The following is a 21,884-nucleotide window of genomic DNA, read 5'->3' as shown; positions in this document are numbered from 1 at the left end:
GCTATTACAGTACAATTACAGCATGGCTGGCAAGCCTGACATTGTACAACCACAGACTTCTCATTTATCATACCTCATTATCCCTGTGTGCTTCCCAATAATATATAATTTATTCTGTAAAAGCATTGGATTGGTGGAGGCATGGGCTAGTGGGAGTTTCCACAATATTTCTTGTACCAGTCATTTCCTTTCAAACCGGTGAAGAGAGCGCACAATTTGGGAGGAAGAAGAGATCTTTGGAACATGACCCGGTGAGTATCATGTTAATTGTGAGAACATGCGCCCTCTTGTGTTCACATTTTTAAACAGCACTGTACCAGAGATGGTTTATAATAATGTAGGCTATGTACCACTCAACAATCCTCATTAAAGGGTACTATCTATCAATAGCTAGGTTTCCATCCAATTTGTGAGATTTTCATGTGAATATGCTCAAATAATATTCGAATTTTCCCACCAGATGTTTCAATCAAACTTTTTTTTGCGGAAAATGCGCTGTGCGTGATGACGTTGTGCACATAAAAATTACGTTTACTGTTAAATTGCAATGTACCGAATTACATGTGTTAAAAGGGTGTCTATCGCATTTTCAACTCTACTGGTGGGTTTGTCACAAAAACTGCTATATAGCCAATGAGCCCACATGCGCTCTAACAAACAGCTCGCAGATACAGTGCGTGTATGATTTAGAACGATGTTAGTTGTATTGGTCAAATGGCAGCCAAGCATTAATCATCATGTCACCAGAATAACACCATCGATATTTATTTGAAAGGAGCATCAAGCTCGTCACCTTGCACATTCACCAGCCTGTGAAGTTCATGCTATTTCATCTGTACGGAATAAACTGCATACTTTCTCGGGTCTTAGTGTGAGGACCACACAACATATCACTGCTGACTCCAAGTTGACTTCAATATTTTATTTAACTAGGCAAGTCAGTTAAGAACAAATTATTATTTACAATGACGGCCAACCAAGCGGCCTCCTGCGGGGACGAGGGCTGAAAGTCGCAGCCCCGGTCATGACAAGAGAAACTCAAAACAACACAGCATGGTTGCAACACCACATGACAGCATAGTAGCAGCACAAAACATGGTACAAACAATATTGGGCACAGACAACAGCACACAGGCAATAAGGTAGAAACAACAATTTATCATGCGAAGCTGCCACAAATGTCAGTGAGTGTCCATGAGATGATAGTTATTCTATACATATTTGCGCATAAGGGCGTTTCCACCGCCATTTCTCACAATTTTACCGACACAAAAAGATCCTACCATGTCGAACGAACAAATTATCTGTCGGCATTTCATGCTTCAGATAATTAATGAGCATGAAATGTTTGGATGAAAACGTGCTTTATGCTAGATGAATTTGCTTGATGTTGATGGTTATGGTCATTGTGTGGGATACACACAATCACATTAGGAAAGTCAGCAAAACTAAGTTCAAACATCACCCTTCAATCATATTTTCTTTAGAAAAAAAGACATTTAGTAAATTTGACATACTGTATGTAATTTGAACAGGAATTGTTCACACTTGCAAGTTGAAGCGACGCAAATCCTATTATTTTGCATATCTGATTCAATTATATTTTTACTGCATTCTGAACAACAAAGCACATTAAATCAGGTATTTCAAGACACATTTCAAACCACATTCGTCGGTAGTTTTAAGGATACATATGATTCGTGGCCATAGGACTTGTCTGAATGACCTAATCTGCAAATGTTTGTTTTTTAGAACGCCATATCTTGTTGCTTGCTAGCTACTCTGTTGCCAGTTTGACAAGAACTTGTGGTAGCTAACTAGGTTGCTAATTGTTGAATTACAAACAAATGAGTGAATGTGCTAAAAAGCTAGCCAGTTGACTGCTGTGGCAAACCAAAAAGGTCTCATTTTGAAAGTTGGATCATATCTTTTGAGGCTTTAAGTGTTCTTACACTGATTTCGAACCTTCAAAGCAACTGGGAGACTTTCATGGCAGGTATTATTATCACCTAAGCATGCTACACAACTTCTGAGTGACTAGCACCAAACAGCACGTGTGCCTACAAACACGACAACTGGCGTAGCCATGTAAGCAAATTATTATTCTGAACACACAGAAATACGATTTGGGCACTTATTATTAAGTGGGCACTTAATAATCAAATCCGTTTTGGAATACTGACTGTTCAAACACATACCACTACTTTCCCCAAATGCTACACATTCCTGTGTCTCGTGCTCTTCTGCACACCTACAAACCTCCCTCCTTCCCACTGCTGCCACATGCCCATAAGCTTGACATCTATAACAACGTAATGTATTCGGTACAAAAGCCTGTACAGGATAACTTATATATCCTACCATCACTTTGTCAGGCAAAGACTCAACATCAAAACTCAAAAGAACAGACAATCACTGTTTCTCCACTCTGTCTGCGTCACACCAACTGACGAGCATCAAAAACACCAGGAATCTTCCCCTTCAGTTGGTCAACTTTCACATTCACCGCTACCCTTGTAAATCACTCCTTTCAATGGCGGCCTTTTCTTGAGAGCAAAACAATTCACATCTCTTGCCCACATTCGTTTAACAAGGAGCAGCTGCTCCCTCTGACCAGCAGAAACGCAAACAATTATCACAAGACCACTTCTGGTTACTCTCACCGATTCCACAGCACTCAACTATTTTCACCCACCCTGAAACCACAAATAGATCAGCCAAAAGAAAAGGGTACACTTTTTCCAAAAACTTCACTCCTACCGTCACAGACTCATCTTTATCCTGACCCTCAGTGCAAGCCTCAGGCTCCGAGTTCACCATACCTACCACCTCCGATACTTCGCCCTCATTCACTTCCATTTCTCATCCTGTCTTCAATTCACCGTGCTTACACTTTCTACCATTCTTCTTGAACAAACCATCTCCCTTTTTTTCTGCTACTTTTAACCAACTCAAGCTCACCCTCTTCCTCCCTCTCTTTCTTAGACCTCCTCTGCCTCTCTTTTTCCCCTCCATTCCTCCTTCATATTCTAAGTTTGGCTCTCCTTATGATAATACTGCACTTCTCCTGACATACATCTTGTTCTTGTCTTGTCTTGTCAAGGGACGCCATTTAACCGGTTGTCACAATCAGCACGAATCCCACGGGATGTAGCGCTCAAAAGTGCATCCCACTTATAAATCAGGTGCTTCATCATGATGTTCTTCTTCAACAATAGCAACCGCGACGCTTTTCCATTTCAAACATGCGCGCCCTTTCTCTCGGATTCATTTGCTCAGACCCTATGACCCCCGGTCATGCGCTCTATCTGCAAGTCACGGATTGTCCTCCCAGTTGCAACGCCTTGTTTTGGAGATGCACAAATCATTTCCAATCAGATATGGTGGAACGTCTTTTGTCCAATCACAGGACACTATTTATTTGTGACGTACTTCCGTGCATGTGATGAACTGTCATGGCAGTAAAATTGTGTAAAGGCTTCATGTTCAATTGAAAAGTATTTCTTATGGTAGTTTGTACTTGAATATGAAACATTTACTGAGTCTTGGGCCCACGCTGGCCAGACTAAATGTGCGGTTGTGCCACCAAAGTGTCTGGAACAGCCATGGAACGATACAAAAAGTGGGTGTGAACTTGGGTGAGAAGTAAGTATAGGTCTGACTTAGCTACTTTACATAACGTTACACAGTGACAACCGGTCAAGCCTGTGGGCCAACGCTTCAAGTTCATTATTCAACGCAGCGGTGTGCATAGTCTGAGTCAGATATATTTATAAGACGGAATATGTATAGGATATTTGTCCGAATCCTCCTAAATCTGCGTTGCAGTTATGAATGGTTAATTGACTCCCATCAATTCACTCTAACTTCAGATGTGTTCTGATTTCCCCTCTTTTGAAGAAAACTTGAGATCTCAACAGGGAAACTTGCCAGATTTGCAGATGGGTCAGCTGTTGTGCAGGTATAAATCCTAAGCATTTTTTGAGAGTTTGTAAGTGAATATGCACAAGATGCTCAGACCAGTTACTTGGATGAATTCCACCTCTTTTTACAGCTTGGGGATACAACAGTGATGGTGACAGCTGTCAGCAAAACAAAACCGTCCCCCTCCCAATTTATGCCACTAGTGGTAAGTTAATACTTCATTTTTATTGTAAGTGGGGTCATATCATTTTTTTCAATGCACTTCAAACATATTTAAACACTGCTTTTTGTCTTCCATGTGGGATGGTTCATTGTGTGTGATAATCTCTTTAGTGTAGTAGGCTATAACATAGTGGTTTTAGGTCCCTTGGAGTGATTCAGGTCCCTTGGCTAGAACGGTGTTTTTGATTTGACAGGTGGACTACAGACAGAAAGCAGCTGCTGCTGGTAGAATCCCCACTAACCACTTGCGGCGGGAGTTGGGCACCACTGAAAATGAGATTCTGACTAGTAGGCTAATAGGTGAGAAGATGATTCTAACTCCTATGCCTTAACTCTTACTCCAGTTCTATATTAGATTTAGTGCAAATGCCATTAGCAGACTTAACTGTATCTCTTTATTGTCTCACCTCAGACAGGGCAATCAGACCCCTTTTTCCTGCTGGTTATTTCTATGACACTCAGGTGAGTCAGTATTTGTAGTTATTGTTGTACTTATGTAGGTTCATTACTGATATGTTTTTATTGATTTATTTTACCTTTTATTTAACTAGGCAAGTCAGTTAAGAACAAATTCTTATTTTCAATGACGGCCTAGGAACAGTGGGTTAACTGCCTGTTCAGGGGCAGAACGATAGATTTGTACCTTGTTTACACTGTTATTACAAGTTATGCTCTTGATTTTAGTCCTGCGGTGTATATTTTCAGGTCCTGTGTAACCTGTTGGCAGTTGATGGTGTTAATGATCCAGATGTACTGGCTATCAATGGAGGTGAGGAGAGATTGATTTCCTTGTAAAAACATTCACATGATCTTTGTTTGACATCCAGTGATAACATGAACTATTTAACTTCCCTACAGCCTCTGCCGCCCTTACCCTTTCTGACATTCCCTGGAATGGGCCCATTGGTTAGTATCTCTTATAGATCTTTGTCCTTTTGTTTTTCTTCGCCTGTATGAGGCTTTTACTATATGGTTTGTGTTTCGTGGATGTTTTAGGTGCAGTGCGCATTGGCCTGGTGGATGGCGAGTTCCTGGTGAACCCAACACGAAAGCAAATGGCTTCCAGCACTATCAATTTGATAGTGGCTGGAGCACCTCTCAGCCAAGTGGGTTAGTACTGTAGTCCAGCTATATCAGACATCCCTTTTTCCTACAGGATCCTCTCTACCACCCTGAAAAAAATGTAACATATTTTTTGTCTTAGTGATGATCGAGGCATCTGCTGAGAATGTGTTGCAGCAGGACTTCTGTCATGCAGTCAAGGTTGGCGTGAAGCACACACAGCAGATCATATTGGCTATTCAGCAGATGGCCAGAGAAGCGAAAGTGACCAAGCGCACCCCTCCCAAAATATTTTCTGCGCCCGAGGAAATGATTGAGCACACACGACAGTAAGACATATTTCTTTCTGACTTGATATTTCCCATATTTCTTACTTTTTTTTTATGGTTACATGACAGCACACGGTTTTGCTTTCAGATTTGCCTCTGAAAAGGTCTATGCTGTTTTCACAGACTTCACTCATGACAAGGTAAGTATTTATGTCTGGTTGTTTTTGCTATTGTGTTTTGGTGGTACTTTTTCATTCAATAAAATTAGTAACTTATTGTGTTTCAGATTTCCAGAGATGACGCCATTAACAAAGTGCGACTAGAAACAGAGGAACAAATAAAAGGTATGTATCACTGCTATATACAGATGTAGGATCTTAATTTGAGACTTTGCTACATCAGGAAAATAATCCTGCAGAAACAGGAAATGTGAATAATAACTAATGGACATTTTTGTAGGTGTTGATACATTTTTCATGAGGGAAAGTCGAGTCTAATTTCAAAGTGGAAATTACAAACTTCAGAAGCATTTTTAAACCTCAAATACACAAAGTTTTACATTTCCTGAATTGCAGGAAAGTTATCCTGCACTAGGGGGACACAAATAAATGTTGTTACAAGATTTTTGCAACATCCAAGGTCTTGTGTGTGTTCGTTTACTGTCTAACCGCCTACATACAGTATGTCTGTTTTCTGTAGAGAAATATCCTCATGCAGAATCTTATGAGGTGATGGAATCCTTCAACATGGTGTCCAAAGAGGTCTTCCGCAATCTGGTTTTGAATGAATATAGGAGGTAAAAAATAATGCATGTCTCAGTAGTATTTAGAAAAGTGTCATTAATGTCATTAATAATGTCCTTGTTTTAAAGGTGTGATGGAAGAAACCTGACTTCATTAAGAAATATTTCCTGTGAGGCAGACATCTTTAAGCCCCTTCATGGGTCTGCACTTTTCCAGAGGGGACAGACACAGGTAGGGATCTGGCGTTACAAAAAAGTGCTCAGTGTAGGCGTGCTATTCATTTTGGGGACATTGGAAAGTTGAAGAGAGGAGAAATATATTTGCAGAGTCTGACTTGTTTTGGGTTGTTTATCATTGTATCTAGCCTAGTTAGTAAAGCCTTTTCTGTCTAGGTTCTGTGCTCTGTAACATTTGACTCTTTGGAGTCCAGTATTAAAACAGACATCATTACTACAGCATTAAGGTAAACTTATACATTATTAATTACAGTCCTTTTGAATGCAAGTTTCAAGCAAGTGTGTGTGTATATGTTAGCTGAAACGAGTTGCTCTATTTTAACAGTGGAGTCAAAGACAAGAATTTCATGCTTCACTATGAGGTGAGTATCACAATATGTAAATAATAAGGATTCCAGTAGGATTTGCTTATTGGTTTGGTATTGCAGAACAAAATCTGCATGGGCTGAAATTAACTTTTTCTGTTTCAGTTTCCTCCTTACGCAACCAATGAGATTGGAAAGATGAGTGGAATGAACAGAAGAGAGCTTGGTCATGGTTAGTATGTTGGTATGGATTAAAATATGCCCATGGGTAGTGTGGGTGGCATGCCTATGTTCATGTGACTATTTAAATAATATTCTGTTTCTATGTTGACAGGGGCACTGGCGGAGAAGTCTTTGAGACCTGTCATCCCAAAAGACTTCCCCTTCACTATTAGAGTCACCTCTGAGGTTTTGGAGTCTAATGGTGAGTTCTGTGGATGACCTCCATTTTGCTTCTATTTTTTTTTTTAGACCACTTCTTATTATAAGCTTAGTTGCCAAATCTTAGTCATTTCAATGATTGTATGATGAGCGCATTCTCGTTCTCTCAGGTTCCTCGTCGATGGCGTCAGCATGTGGAGGCAGTTTGGCTTTGATGGATGCTGGTACAATACTTAACTTTTTTTTAAACATTTTTTTTGCTGATTCTTTCATTTACATTCTTTTTCATTCTTTCATTTACAGTGAAACATAGCACTTCTGTGTTCCAGGTGTGCCTATTACATCAGCTGTGGCAGGTGTAGCTATTGGACTCATCTCCAAGGCAAACCCAGAGAAGCCATCGGAAATCCAGGACTACCGAATACTGACTGATATTCTGGTACTCAATATTACTAGTATTTTTCTAACCATTCCTAAAGCGAACTACATTTTCTATGGAATACCACATGTACTATAATCATAAGATCCCCTTTCTGTAGAACTGTTTTATGTGTTTTCTGTCACAACAGGGAATCGAGGATTACCTAGGAGACATGGACTTCAAACTGGCTGGAACAAATAAGGGTATCAATGCCTTACAGGTACTGTAGCTGAACATCCATTGGTTTCTCTCTGCTGTCGTATTTTGTTGACTGTGTTTCTTTTTGCTATAATGTATGCTTCCTCTTAGGCGGATGTAAAGATTCCAGGCTTACCTCTGAAACTTGTAATGGAGGCTATTCAGCAAGCCACAGGTGACATGAAAGACATGCCCCATAAATAGCTATCTAGCTATCTATTCATTCTCTAGAGAGATAAATATCGAAGTCACCACCCTCATTTTATATCCTTACAGTTGCCAAGAGGGAGATTTTGGGCATCATGAACAATACCATTGCCAAGCCCAGGGCTAACAGAAAGGAGAATGGTCCGGTTGTCGGTAAGACTCTTGGTTGCTAGTCCTTTTTCATTCCCATTATTTATGTATTTTGCTTTCAAGGTATGTTTCCTGTCTGTTGTAGAAAATGTCAGAGTCCCAGTCTCCAGACGAGCACGCTTTGTTGGGCCAGGGGGCTATAACCTCCGCAGACTACAAGCTCAAACAGGTAACATTTACCCCAACACATTAGCTCTCTTCATTGCTGCATAGTGTATGGCTGGGTTCCCTGTTCCAAAGTGTGTTTTTTTTCCTCCACCTTTTATTTAACCAGGTAGGCTAGTTGAGAACAAGTTCTCATTTACAACTGCGACCTGGCCAAAATAAAGCAAAGCAGTGCGACACAAACAACAACACAGAGTTACACATGGAATAAACAAACATACAGTCAATAGTACAATAAAAAAAGTCTATATACAGTGTGTGCAGATGAGGTAAGGCAATAAATAGACCATAGTGGCGAAATAATTACAATTTAGCAATTAAACACTGGAGTGATAGATGAATGTGCAAGTAGAGATACTGGGGTGCAAAGGAGCAAAAAATAAATAAATAACAGTATGGGGATGAGGTAGTTGGATGGGCTATTTACAGATGGGCTATGTACAGGTGCAATGATCTGTGAGCTGCTCTGACAGCTGGTGCTTAAAGTTAGTGAGGGAGATATAAGACTCCAGTTTCAGTGATTTTTGTAATTCGTTCCAGTCATTGGCAGCAGAGAACTGGAAGGAAAGGAGGCCAAAGGAGGAATTGGCTTTGTGAGTGACCAGTGAAATATACCTGCTGGAGCGTGTGCTGCTATGGTGACCAGTGAGCTGAGATAATGTGGGGCTTTACCTAGCAAAGACTTGTAGATGACCTGGAGCCAGTGGGTTTGGCAACGAATATGAAGCGAGGGCCAGCCAAAGAGAGCATACAGGTCCTAGTGGTGGGTAGTATATGGGGCTTTGGTGACAAAATGGATGTCACTGTGATAGACAGCATCCAATTTGCTGAGTAGAGTGTTGGAGGATATTTTGTAAATGACATCGCCTAAGTCAAGGATCAGTAGGATAGTCAGTTTTACGAGGGTATGTTTTGTAGCATGAATTAAGGATGCTTTGTTGCGAAATAGGAAGCCGATTCTAGATTTAATTTTAGATTGGAGATGCTTAATGTGAGTCTGGAAGGAGAGTTTACAGTCTAACCAGACACCTAGGTATTTGTAGTTGTCCACGTATTCTAAGTCACAACTGTCCAGAGTAGTGATGCTGGACGGGCAGGCAGGTGCGGGCAGCGATCGGTTGAAGAGCATTCATTTAGTTTTACTTGCATTTAAGAGCAGTTGGAGGCCACGGAAGGAGAGTTGTAATGGCACTGAAGCTCGTCTGGAGGTTAGTTAACACAGTGTCCAAAGAAGGGCCAGAAGTTTACAGAATGGTGTCTGTGTAGAGGTAGATCAGAGAATCACCAGCAGCAAGAGAGACATCATTGATGTCTCCTTCCAGTTCTCTGCTGCCAATGACTGGAACAAACTGCAAAAATCTCTGAAGCTGGAGACTCTTACCTCCCTCACTAGCTTTAAGCACCAGCTATCAGAGCAGCTCACAGATCACTGCACCTGTACATAGCTTATCTGTAAATAGCCCATCCAATCTACCTCATCCCCATACTGTATTTATTTATTTATCTTGCTCCTTTGCACCCCAGTATCTCTACTTACACATTCATCTTCTGCACACCCTACCACTCCAGTGTTTAATTGCTATATTGTAATTACTTCGCCACCATGGCCTATTTATTGCCTTACCTCCCTTATCCTACCTCATTTGCACATGCTGTATATAGCTATTTCTACAGTATTATTGATTGTATGTTTGTTTATTCCAACTCTGTTGCATGTGTCGAACTGCTATGCTTTATCTTGGCCAGGTCGCAGTTGCAAATGAGAACTTGTTCTCAACTTGCTTAGCTGGTTAAATAAAGGTGAAAAAGAGAAGAGTCGGCCCGACAATTGAATCCTGTGGCACCCCCATAGAGACTGCCAGAGGTCTGGACAACAGGCCCTCCGATTTGACACACTGAACTCTGTCTGAGAAGTAGTTGGTGAACCAGGCGAGGCAGTCATTTGAGAAACCAAGGCTGTTGAGTCTGCCAATAAGAATGTGGTGATTGACAGAGTCGAAAGCCTTGGCCAGGTTGATGAATACAGCTGCACAGTATTGTCTCTTATTGATGGCGTTTATGATATCGTTTAGAACCTTGGCGTGGCTGAGGTGTACCCATGACCAGCTCTGAAACCATATTGCATAGTGGAGAAGGTACGCTGGGATTCGAAATGGTTGGTGATCTGTTTAACTTGACTTTCGAAGACCTTGAAAAGGCAGGGTAGGATAGATATAGGTCTGTAGCAGTTTGGGTCTGGAGTGTCTCCCCCTTTGAAGAGGGGGATGACCGCGGCAGCTTTCCAATCTTTGGGGATCTCAGATGATACGAAAGAGAGGTTGAACAGGCTAGTTATAGGGGTTGCAACAATTGCAGCGGATCATTTTAGAACGAGAGAGTCCAGATTGTCTAGCCCGGCTGTTTTGTAGGAGTCCATATTTTGCAGCTCTTTCAGAACATCAGCTATCTGGATTTTTTTTCTCACCTTTATTTAACCACGTAGGCTAGTTGAGAACAAGTTCTCATTTGCAACTGCGACCTGGTCAAGATAAAGCATAGCAGATGCACATTTTTGCTTGCAAAAGCTAGCCTTAGCTTTCCTAACTTTCTGTGTATATTGGTTCCTAACTTCCCTGAAAAGTTGCATATCAAGGGGGCTATTCAATGCTAATGCAGAATGCCACAGGATGTTTTTTTGCTGGTCAAGGGTAGTCAGGTCTGGATTTGGGTGAAGTAGAAATGGGGGAGGCTTGGGCAAATTGCTATGGGGGGTGCAGGCTGTTGACTGGGGTAGGGGAAGCCAGGTGGAAAGCATGGCCAGCTGTAGAAAAATGCTTATTGAAATTCTCTATTATCGTGGATTTATGGGTGGTGACCTAGCCTCAGTGCAGTGGGCAGCTGGGAGGAGGTGGTCTTATTCTCCATGGACTTTACAGTGTCCCAAAACTTTTGGGAGTTTGTGCTACAGGGTGCAAATTTCTGTTTGCAAAAGCTAGCCTTTGCTTTCCTTAACTGCCTGTGTATATTGGTTCCCAACTTCCCTGAAAAGTTGCATATCACGGGGGCTATTAGATGCTAATGCAGTACGCCACAGGATGTTTTTGTGCTGGTCAAGGGCAGTCAGGTCTGGAGTGAACTAAGGGCTATATCTGTTCCTGGTTCTACATTTTTTTTGAATGGGGCATGCTTATTTAAGATTGAGGAATAAAAAGAATAACCAGGCATCCTCTACTGACGGAATGAGGTCAAGATCCTTCCAGGATATCCGGGCCAGGTCGATTAGAAAGGCCTGCTCGCTGAAGTGGTTTAGGGAGCGTTTGACAGTGATGAGGGGTGGTCGTTTGACCGCAGACCCATTACGGACGCAGGCAATGAGGCAGTGATCGCTGAGATCCTGGTTGAAGACAGCAGAGGTGTATTTGGAGGGCAGGTTGGTTAGGATGATATCTATGAGGGTGCCCATGTTTATGGATTTGGGGTTGTACCTGGTAGGTTCATTGATAAATTGTGAGATTGAGGGCATCAAGCCTAAATTGTAGGATGGCCGGGGTGTTAAGCATGTCCCAGTTTAGGTCACATAACAGCACAAGCTCTGAAGATAGATGGGGGGCAATCAATTCACATATGGTGTCCAGGGCACAGCTGGGGCAGAAGGTGGCCTATAGCAAGCAGCAACGGTGAGAGACTTGTTTCTGAAAAGGTGGATTTTTAAAAGTAGAAGCTGAAATTGTTTGGGCACAGACCTGGATAGTAAGGCAGAACTCTGCAGGAGATTGCAACTCTGTCTCCTTTGGCAGTTTTATCTTGTCGGGAAATGTTATCGTTAGGGATGGAAATTTCATTTTTTTTTGGTGGCCTTCCTAAGCCAGGATTCAGACACGGCTAGGACATCCGGGTTGGCAGGGTGTGCTAAAGCAGCGAATAAAACAAACTTAGGGAGGAGGCTTCTAATGTTAACATGCATGAAATCAAGCTTTTACGGTTACAGAAGTCAACAAATGAGAGCGTCTGGGGAATGGGAGTGGAGATAGGCACTGCAGGGCTTTGATTAACCTCTACATCACCAGAGGAGGAGTAGGCTAAGGGTACGGCTAACGCTATAAGAACTGTTTGTCTAGTACGTTCAGAACAGAGAGTAAAAGGAGCAGGTTTCTTGGCGCGGTACAATAGATTCAAGACATAACATACAGACAAGGTATGGTACGATGTGAATACAGTGGAGGTAAACCTAGGCATTGAATGACGATGAGAGAGGTATAGTCTCTAGAGACACCATTTAAACCAGGTGAGGTCACCGCATGTGTGGGAGGTGGAACAAATGGGTTAGCTAAGGAATATTGAGCAGGGCTGGAGGCTCTACAGTGAAATAAGACTAATCACTAACCAAAACAGCAATGGACAAGGCATATTGACATTAGGGAGTAGCTGGGCGAACTGGAGGCACGGCGATTCAGACAGCTAGTGGGCCGGGGCTAGCAGAATGGCTTTAGAGGGACTTTGCTCTTCAGCTAACAGTCCGATATGCTCTAGACAGCTAGCGGGCTGCGGCTAGCAGATGAGCATTCAGGGGACGTCGCGACGGAGGAGCCTGTTGAAAAACCCCCCGGGCAGATTACGTCGGTAATCTAGTCGTGATGAATCGGCGGGGCTCCGTATCGGCAGTAAAAGGGGTCCAGGCCAATTGGCAAAATAGGTATTGTGCATAGTGTATGGGGGGAAAATCTGTTGCAAAGTATTCCCACGCATAATATATACAGTTGAAGTCGGAAGTTTACATAGACCTTAGCCAAATACATTTAAACTCAGTTTTTCACAATTCCTGACATTTAATACTAGTAAAGATTCCCTGTCTTAGGTCATTTAGGATCACCATTTTATTTTAAGAATGTGAAATGTCAAAAAAGTAGAGCAAATTATTTATTTCAGCTTTTATTTCTTTCATCACATTCCCAGTGGTCAGAGGTTTACATCGACTCAATTAGTATTTGGTAGCATTGCCTTTACATTTTTTAACTTGTGTGAAATGTTTCGGGTTGCCTTCCACAAGCTTCCCACAATAAGTTGGTTGAATTTTGGCCCATTCCTCCTGACAGAGCTGGTGTAACTGAGTCAGGTTTGTAGGCCTCCTTGCTCGCACACGCTTTTCAGATGTGCCCACAAATCTTCTGTAGGATTGAGGTCAGGGCTTTGTGATGGCCACTCCAATACCTTGACTTTGTCCTTAAGCCATTTTGCCACAACTTTGGAAGTATGCTTGGGGTCATTGTCCATTTGGAAGACCCATTTGCGACCAAGCTTGAACTTCCTGACTGATGTCTTGATGTTGCTTCAATATATCCACATCATTTTCCTTCCTAACGATGCCATGTATTTTGTGAAGTGCACCAGTCCCTCCTGCAGCAAAGCACCCCCACAACATGATGCTGCCACCCCCGGGCTTCATGCTTGGGATGGTGTTCTTTGGCTTGTAAGCCTCCCCCTTTTTCCTCCAAACATAACAATGGTCATTATGGCCAAACAGTTCTATTTTTGTTTCATCAGACCAGATGACATTTCTCCAAAAAGTACGATCTTTGTCCCTGTGTGCAGTTGCAAACCGTAGTCTGGCTTTTTTATGGCGGTTTTGGAGCAGTGGCTTCTTCCTTGCTGAGCAGCCTTTCAGGTTATGTCGATATAGGACTCGCTTTACTCTGGATATAGATAGTTTTGTACCTGTTTCCTCCAGATGTTCACATCTTTGCTGCTGTTCTGGGATTGATTTGCACTTTTCGCACCAAAGTATGTTAATCTCTAGGAGACAGAACACGTCTCCATCCTGAGCGGTATGATGGCTGCGTGGTCCCATGGTGTTTATACTTGCGTACTATTGTTTGTACAGATGAACGTGGTACCTTCCGGCATTTGGAAATTGCTCCCAAGGATTAACCGGACTTGTGGAGGTCTACAATTATTTTTCTGAGGTCTTGGCTTATTTCATTTGATTTTCCCATGATGACAAGCAATGAGGCACTGAGTTTGAAGGTAGGCCTTGAAATACATCCACAGGTACACTCAATGAGCTATATATGGCCATAAGCAAACTGGAAAATGCTCATCCAGGGGCAGCACTCCTTGTGGCCGGAGACTTTAATGCAGGGAAACTCAAATCTGTTCTACCTAATCTCTACCAGCATGTTAAATGTGTAAGGGGCAAAAGAGGGGGAAAGAGAGGGGGGGGGAAACTCTAGAGCACCTTTACTCCACACACAGATGCGTACAAAGCAATCCCTCGCCCTCCATTTGGCAAATCTGACTATAATTCTATCCTCCTGATTCCTGCTTACAAGCAAAAATTAAAACAGGAAGCACCAGTGACTCCGTCAATAAGAAAGTGGTCAGATGAAGCAGATGCTAAGCTACAGAACTGTTTTGCTAGCACAGACTGGAATATGTTCCGTGATTCTTCCGATGGCATTGAGGAGTACACCACATTCAGTCACTGGCTTCATAAATAAATGCATCGATGACATCGTCCCCACAGTGACCGTACGTACAGTGGGGCAAAAAAGTATTTAGTCAGCCACCAATTGTGCAAGTTCTCCCACTTAAAAAGACGAGACAGGCCTGTAATTTTCATCATAGGTACACTTCAACTATGACAGATGAAATTAGGGGGAAAAATCCAGAAAATCACATTGTAGGATTTTTAATGAATTTATTTGCAAATTATGGTGGAAAATAAGTATTTGGTCACCTAGAAACAAGCAAGATTTCTGGCTCTCACAGACCTGTAACTTCTTCTTTAAGAGGCTCCCCTGTCCTCCACTCGTTACCTGTATTAATGGCACCTGTTTGAACTTGTTATCAGTATAAAAGACACCTGTCCACAACCTCAAACAGTCACACTCTAAACTCCACTATGGCCAAGACCAAAGAGCTGTCAAAGGACACCAGAAACAAAATTGTAGACCTGCACCAGGCTGGGAAGACTGAATCTGCAATAGGTAAGCAGCTTGGTTTGAAGAAATCAACTGTGGGAGCAATTATTAGGAAGTGGAAGACATACAAGACCACTGATAATCTCTCTCGATCTGGGGCTCCACGCAAGATCTCACCCCGTGGGATCAAAATGATCACAAGAACAGTGAGCAAAAATCCCAGAACCACACGGGGGGACCTAGTGAATGACCTGCAGAGAGCTGGGACCAAAGTAACAAAGCCTACCATCAGTAACACACTAAGCCACCAGGGACTCAAATCCTGCAGTGCCAGACGTGTCCCCCTGCTTAAGCCAGTACATGTCCAGGCCCGTCTGAAGTCTGCTAGAGAGCATTTGGATGATCCAGAAGAAGATTGGGAGAATGTCATATGGTCAGATGAAACCAAAACATAACTTTTTGGTAAAAACTCAACTCGTCGTGTTTGGAGGACAAAGAATGCTGAGTTGCATCCAAAGAACACCATACCTACTGTGAAGCATGGGGGTGGAAACATCATGCTTTGGGGCTGTTTTTCTGCAAAGGGACCAGGATGACTGATCCGTGTAAAGGAAAGAATGAATGGGGACATGTATCGTGAGATTTTGAGTGAAAACCTCCTTCCATCAGCAAGGGCATTGAAGATGAAACGTGGCTGGGTCTTTCAGCATGACAATGATCCCAAACTCCCGCCCGGGCAACCAAGGAGTGGCTTCGTAAGAAGCATTTCAAGGTCCTGGAGTGGCCTAGCCAGTCTCCAGATCTCAACCCCATAGAAAATATTTGGAGGGAGTTGAAAGTCTGTGTGGCCCAGCAACAGCCCCAAAACATCACTGCTCTAGAGAAGATCAGCATGGAGGAATGGGCCAAAATACCAGCAACAGTGTGTGAAAACCTTGTGAAGACTTACAGAAAACATTTGACCTCTGTCATTGCCAACAAAGGATATATAACAGAGTATTGAGAAACTTTTGTTATTGACCAAATACTTATTTTCCACCATAATTTGCAAATTAATTAATTAAAAATCCTACAATGTGATCTTCTGGATTTTTTTTTTTTTAAAATTTTGTCTGTCATAGTTGAAGTGTACTTACAGTAATTACAGGCCTCTCTCATCTTTTTAAGTGAGAGAACTTGCACAATTGGTGGCTGACTAAATACTTTTTTGCCCCACTGTACATACCCCAACCAGAATCCATGAATTACATGCAACATCTGCACTGAGCTAAAGGGTAGAGCTGCCGCTTTCAAGGAGCGGGACTCTAACCCAGAAGCTTTTAACAAATCCCACTATGCCCTCCGATGAACCGTCAATACAGGGGCTAAGATTGAATCGTACTACACCGGCTCTGACGCTCGTTGGATGTGGCAGGGCTTGCAAACTATTACAGACTACAAAGGGACAGTCACAAGCTCCCCAGTAACACGAACCTACCAGACGAGCTAAATTACTTCTATGCTCACTTCGAGGCAAGTAACACTGAAACATGCATGAGAGCACCAGATGTTCTGGATGACTGTGTGATCACGCTCTTCATAGTAAGACCTTCTTAACAGGTCAACATTCACAAAGCCGCAGGGCCAGATTGATTAGCAGGACGTGTACTCCGAGCATGCACTGACCAACTGGCTAGCGTCTTCACTGACATTTTCAACCAGTCCCTGACTGAGTATGTAATATCAATATGTTTCAAGCAGACCACCATAGTCCCTGTGCCCAAGAACACTTAAGGTAACATGACTACCGACCCGTAGCACTCACGTTTGTAGCCATGAAATGCCTTGAAAGGCTGGTCATGGCTCACATGAACACCATTATCCCAGAAACCCTAGACCCACTCCAATTTGCATACCGCCCTAACAGATCCAAAGATGATGCAATCTCTATTGCACTCAACATTGCCCTTTCCCACCTGGACAAAAGGAACACTTATGTGAGAATGCTATTCATTGACTACAGCTCAGCGTTCAACACCATAGTACCCTCAAAGCTCATCACTAAGCTAAGGATCCTGGGACTAAACACCTCCCTCTGCAACTGGATCCTGGACTTCCTGATGGGCCGCCCCAGGTGGTAAGGGTAGGGAACAACACATCCGCCACGCTGATCCTCAACACAGGGGCCCCTCAAGGGTGTGTGCTCATTCCTCTCCTGTATTCCCTGTTCACTCAAGACTGCATAGCCAGGCACGACTCCAACACCACCATCAAGTTTGCCGATGACAACAGCGAGACAGCCTATAGGGAGGAGGTCAGAGACCTGGCCACGTGGTGCCATTTCAACAACCTCTCCCTCAAAGTGATCAAGACAAAGGAGATGATTATGGACTACAGGAAAAGGAAGACCGAGCACGCCCCTATTCTCATCGACGGGGCTGTAGTGAAACAGGTTGTGAGCTTGAAGTTCATTGGTGTCCACATCACCAACAAACTATCATGGTCCACACACACGAAGACAGTCATGAAGAGGGCAAAACGAAGCCTATTCCAGGTCAGGAGACTGATTTTAAGATTTGCATGGGTCCTCAAATCCTCAAAAGGTTCTACAGCTGCACCTGACCGCAAGGCACTACAGAGGGTAGTGTGTACAGCCCAGTACATCACTGAGGACAAGCTTCCTGCCATCCAGGACCTCTATACCAGATGGTGTTAGAGGAAGGCCTTAAAAATGGTCAGTCTCCAGCCACCCAGTCAGATGGTTATCTCTGCTACGGCAAGCGGTACGGGAGCACCAAGTCTAGGTCCAGAAGGCTTCTTAACAGCTTTTACCCCCAAGCCGTAAGACTCCTGAACAGCTAATCAAAGGGTTACCCAGACCCCTCTTTTACGCTGCTGCTACTCTGTTTATAATCTATGCATAGTCACTTTAACTATACCTGCACACCTTGACTACCCAGTGCCCCTGCACATTGACTCTGTACCGGTACCCCCTGTATATAGCCTCTTGTCATTTGACTGCTGCTGTTTAATTATTTGTTGCTTTTATTTTACATTTTTATTAACTTGAGGCATTGTTGGTTAAAGGCTATAATTAAGCATTTCACATTCTACACCTGTTGTTTTCGGCGTATGTGACATAACATTTGATTTGTCGTGACAAGGTAGTATTGGTATACAGAAGATAGGCCTATTTGGTAAAAGATGAAGTCCATATTATGGCAAGAACAGCTCAAATTAGCAAAGAGAAACGAAAGCCCATCATTACTTTAAGACATGAATGTCAGTCAGGGCGGAAAATGTCAAGACCTTTGAAAGTTTCTTCAAGTGCAGTTGCCAAAGCCATCAAGCGCTATGATCTAACTGGACCGCTACAGGAAAGGAAGACCCAGAGTTCCCTCTGCTGCATAGGATACATTCATTAGGCTTACCAGCCTCAGATTGCAGCCCAAATAAATGCTTCAGAGTTCAAGTAACAAACACATCTCAACATCAACTGTGTAGAGGAGACTGTGTGAATCAGGTCTTCATGGTCGAATTGCTGCAAAGAAACCACTACTAAAGGACACCAAAATCCGTCCTTTGGTCTGATGAGTCAAAATTTGAGTTTTTTTGTTTGTTCTTTGAGACAGAGTAGGTGAATGGATTATCTCTGCATGTGTGGTTCCACCGTGAAACACGGAGGAGGAAGTGTTATGGTGTAGGGCTGTTTTGCTGGTGACACTCTCAGTGATTTATTTAAAATTCAAGCTACAATTAAACCAGCATGGCTAACACGGCATTCTGCAGTGATACGCCATTATAATTCCACTTAGTGGGAATATCATTTGTTTTCCAACAGGACAATGACCAAACACACCTCCAGGCTGTGGTAGGGCTATTTGACCAAGGAGAGTGGTGGAGTGCTGCATCAGATGACCTGGCCTCCACAATCACATGACCTCAACCCAATTAAGATGGTTTGGGATGAGTTGGACTGCAGAGTGAAGGAAAAGCAGCCAAAAAGCGCTTAGCATATGTGGGAACTTCAAGACTGTTGGAAAAGTATTCCAGGTGAAGCTGAGTGAGAGAATGCCAAGAGTGTGCAAAGCTGTCATCAAGGCAAAGCTTGGCTACTTTGAAGAATCTCAAATATATTTGGATTTGTTTAAAACTTTTTTTGGGTTACTACATGATTCCATGTGTTATTTCATAGTTTTGATGTCTTCACTATTATTCTACAATGTAGAAAATAGTCAACATAAAGAACCCGTGAATGTGTACGTGTGTTCAAACTTTTGACTGTGTGTGTTTTTTATATATATATAAAAGAAATGTCCCTTTTTCAGGACACTGTCTTTCAAAGATAATTCGTAAAAATCCAAATAACTTAACAGATCTTCATTATAAATGGTTTAAACACTAGTTGTCATTATTTGGCAATCTTAACACTGCATTACAGGGGAGACCACCTCCCTCATGTGGTACCCTTCCTGCAGGCTCATCCTGACGTGACCCTCCAGCATGACAATGCCACCAACCATACTGCTCGTTCTGTGCGTGATTTCCTGCAAGACAGGAATGTCAGTGTTCTGCCATGGCCAGCGAAGAGCCTGGATCTCAATCCCATTGAGCACGTCTGGGACCTGTTGGATCGGAGGGTGAGGGCTAGGGCCATTCCCCCCAGGAATGTCTGGGAACTTGCAGGTGTCTTGGTGGAATAGTAGGGTAACATCTCACAGCAAGAACTGGCCAATATGGTGCAGTCCATGAGGAGGAGATGCACTGCAGTACTTAATGCAGCTGGTGGCCACACCAGAAACTGACTGTTACTTTTGATTTTGACACCCCCTTTGTTCAGGGAAACATTATTCAATTTCTGTTAGTCACATGTCTGTGGAACTTGTTCAGTTTGTCTCAGCTGTTGAATCTTATGTTCATACAAATATTTGCACATGTTAATTAATTAATTTGTTGAAAAACACAGTTGACAGTGACAGGATGTTTTTTTTTTTTTTGCTGAGTTTATATACTACTGTTCAAAAGTTTGGGGTCACTTAGAAATGTCCTTGTTTTTGAAAGAAAAGCACATTGTGTCCAATAAAATAACATCAAATTGATCAGAAACAGTGTAGACATTGTTAATGTTGTAAATGACATATATATATATATATATATATATGCATGCAATCGTATACAAATGTAAGCAAGGTTTGAAATCATTGTTTTAGTCAAATGCTATGTCTGTTTGGACTCAAGAAAAAATCTGCCTGCTGCTGAATCTAGTTGATGATCCCTGGTGTATGGGGAAATTACAGGTTGTTGTGTGTGTGGTTGTTTTGTGTCATTGGATAGGTGTGACGATAAGCCAGGTGGATGAGGAGACCTTCTCTGTGTTTGCACCTACTCCTGGTGCCATGAATGAAGCCCAGGAGTTCATCACAGAAATCTGCAAAGATGATGTGAGTCCAACCTAGTCTAATTCCACTGTATTGCCAAATTTCTTACAATACCTCATTTTTATTTACTCCTCATTAAACATCATTGTACTATATTCTCCAAAAAGGCAGTACTTACCCACATCAGTACTGATATGAATCTGAGGATGTCTTTTTTTTTTCTTCCTTTCAGCAAGAGCAGCAGCTGGAGTTTGGTGCTGTTTATACTGCCACCATCATGGAAATAAGGTACCCACTGCTGCGTTATTGGGGGCTGCTGTTTCATCTGTGATGCAGTCAAGTTTTTAAAATGTTTGTTCCATTGATTGATTTAAATATTGGATTGCTGAACAGGTAGCTTCATGACTTGCTGCACTTCTGTCTCTTTTCCTCCACAGGGACATTGGTGTCATGGTGAAGCTGTATCCTAATATGAGTGCTGTTCTGCTCCATAACTCTCAGCTGGACCATAAACGGGTAAGAGTCTAGTCCCAGAATACCATGCAGGGATTACAGGAACTTCAACATGTATTACATTTTACAGATGTTACCAGTTTGGAAAGGGCTGCATGTGTTGGCTTGTTTTCAGTTATATTTACAATAAGTTGTAATTTGTGTGATTTTAAAAAGTAATCCATTAATAAACAATGTTTCAGCTAAAATTGTTGGCAGAGTGAAATAATTGTACATGTTGAATTTGTCCAGATAAAACACCCAAGTGCTATTGGATTAGAGGTTGGACAGCAGATTCAGGTATGTATTGCAGTCTTCTGACCTTCTTAATTTGCTTGACTCCTTGACTAATATTCTTTCTTTGATGGAATGCTATCAACAGGTTAAATACTTTGGACGAGACCCAACAGATGGAAGAATGAGGCTTTCAAGGAAAGTGTTACAATCTCCAGCAGCAACAGTTGTTAAGACACTGAGTGAGAAACAGAGCATCACCATGGGCACAGGGAATGGCCAAGCAACCAGCAACTCGTCTTGACTCCCCTTATCCTCCTAGACACGGACCAACTGTCCAGTCTCCATCCACAGTCTATCTATCCTGACTTCTCTGAACTACCATTTGTCATTTACTCACCAACATCCTCCAAGCACTGGTTGCTGTACTCTCATTCTCTGTTGAGAATCATTTCAGCAATGATATCAGCTTGGTGGTGATAGGATTTTGTTGTCAAAAAACAATACGCTGTCAGTTTGTTTATCTATTTTATACAATGAATAATAAATATGTAAACTAAACATTCCATTGTTTTACATTCACTTGACTTGAACCTGTGACTGCTCATGCCATATTCCAATA

General features: G+C 42.4%; 1 protein-coding gene across 2 annotated transcripts; it reads left to right on the top strand.

The window, feature by feature from the left end:
- Positions 1-228: 228 nt before the first annotated feature.
- LOC112253127 (polyribonucleotide nucleotidyltransferase 1, mitochondrial) lies at positions 229-21,828 on the top strand. 2 transcript variants are annotated; one of them, XM_024425075.1, is made up of 28 exons: positions 229-251; positions 3,901-3,961; positions 4,055-4,129; positions 4,341-4,446; positions 4,559-4,608; positions 4,852-4,915; positions 5,005-5,052; positions 5,143-5,256; positions 5,351-5,537; positions 5,626-5,677; positions 5,764-5,821; positions 6,177-6,273; positions 6,349-6,451; positions 6,613-6,683; positions 6,782-6,818; positions 6,927-6,993; positions 7,096-7,185; positions 7,313-7,366; positions 7,472-7,581; positions 7,712-7,783; positions 7,873-7,936; positions 8,038-8,121; positions 8,204-8,287; positions 20,493-20,599; positions 20,769-20,824; positions 20,974-21,052; positions 21,281-21,328; positions 21,411-21,828. In XM_024425075.1, exons 1-28 carry the CDS (start codon positions 244-246, stop codon positions 21,564-21,566), a joined length of 2,202 nt encoding a protein of 733 aa, XP_024280843.1. In that variant the 5' UTR covers positions 229-243; the 3' UTR covers positions 21,567-21,828. The 2 variants fall into 2 exon arrangements, with proteins under 2 accessions (XP_024280843.1, XP_024280842.1); XM_024425074.2 differs by lacking the exon at positions 229-251 and adding an exon at positions 3,423-3,645.
- The last annotated feature ends 56 nt before the right edge of the window (positions 21,829-21,884 follow it).

The sequence above is a fragment of the Oncorhynchus tshawytscha genome, linkage group LG06 (genome assembly GCF_018296145.1).
Source record: "Oncorhynchus tshawytscha isolate Ot180627B linkage group LG06, Otsh_v2.0, whole genome shotgun sequence".
Taxonomy (NCBI): Eukaryota; Metazoa; Chordata; class Actinopteri; order Salmoniformes; family Salmonidae; genus Oncorhynchus; species Oncorhynchus tshawytscha.
This window is presented reverse-complemented; position numbering and strand designations above follow the sequence as displayed.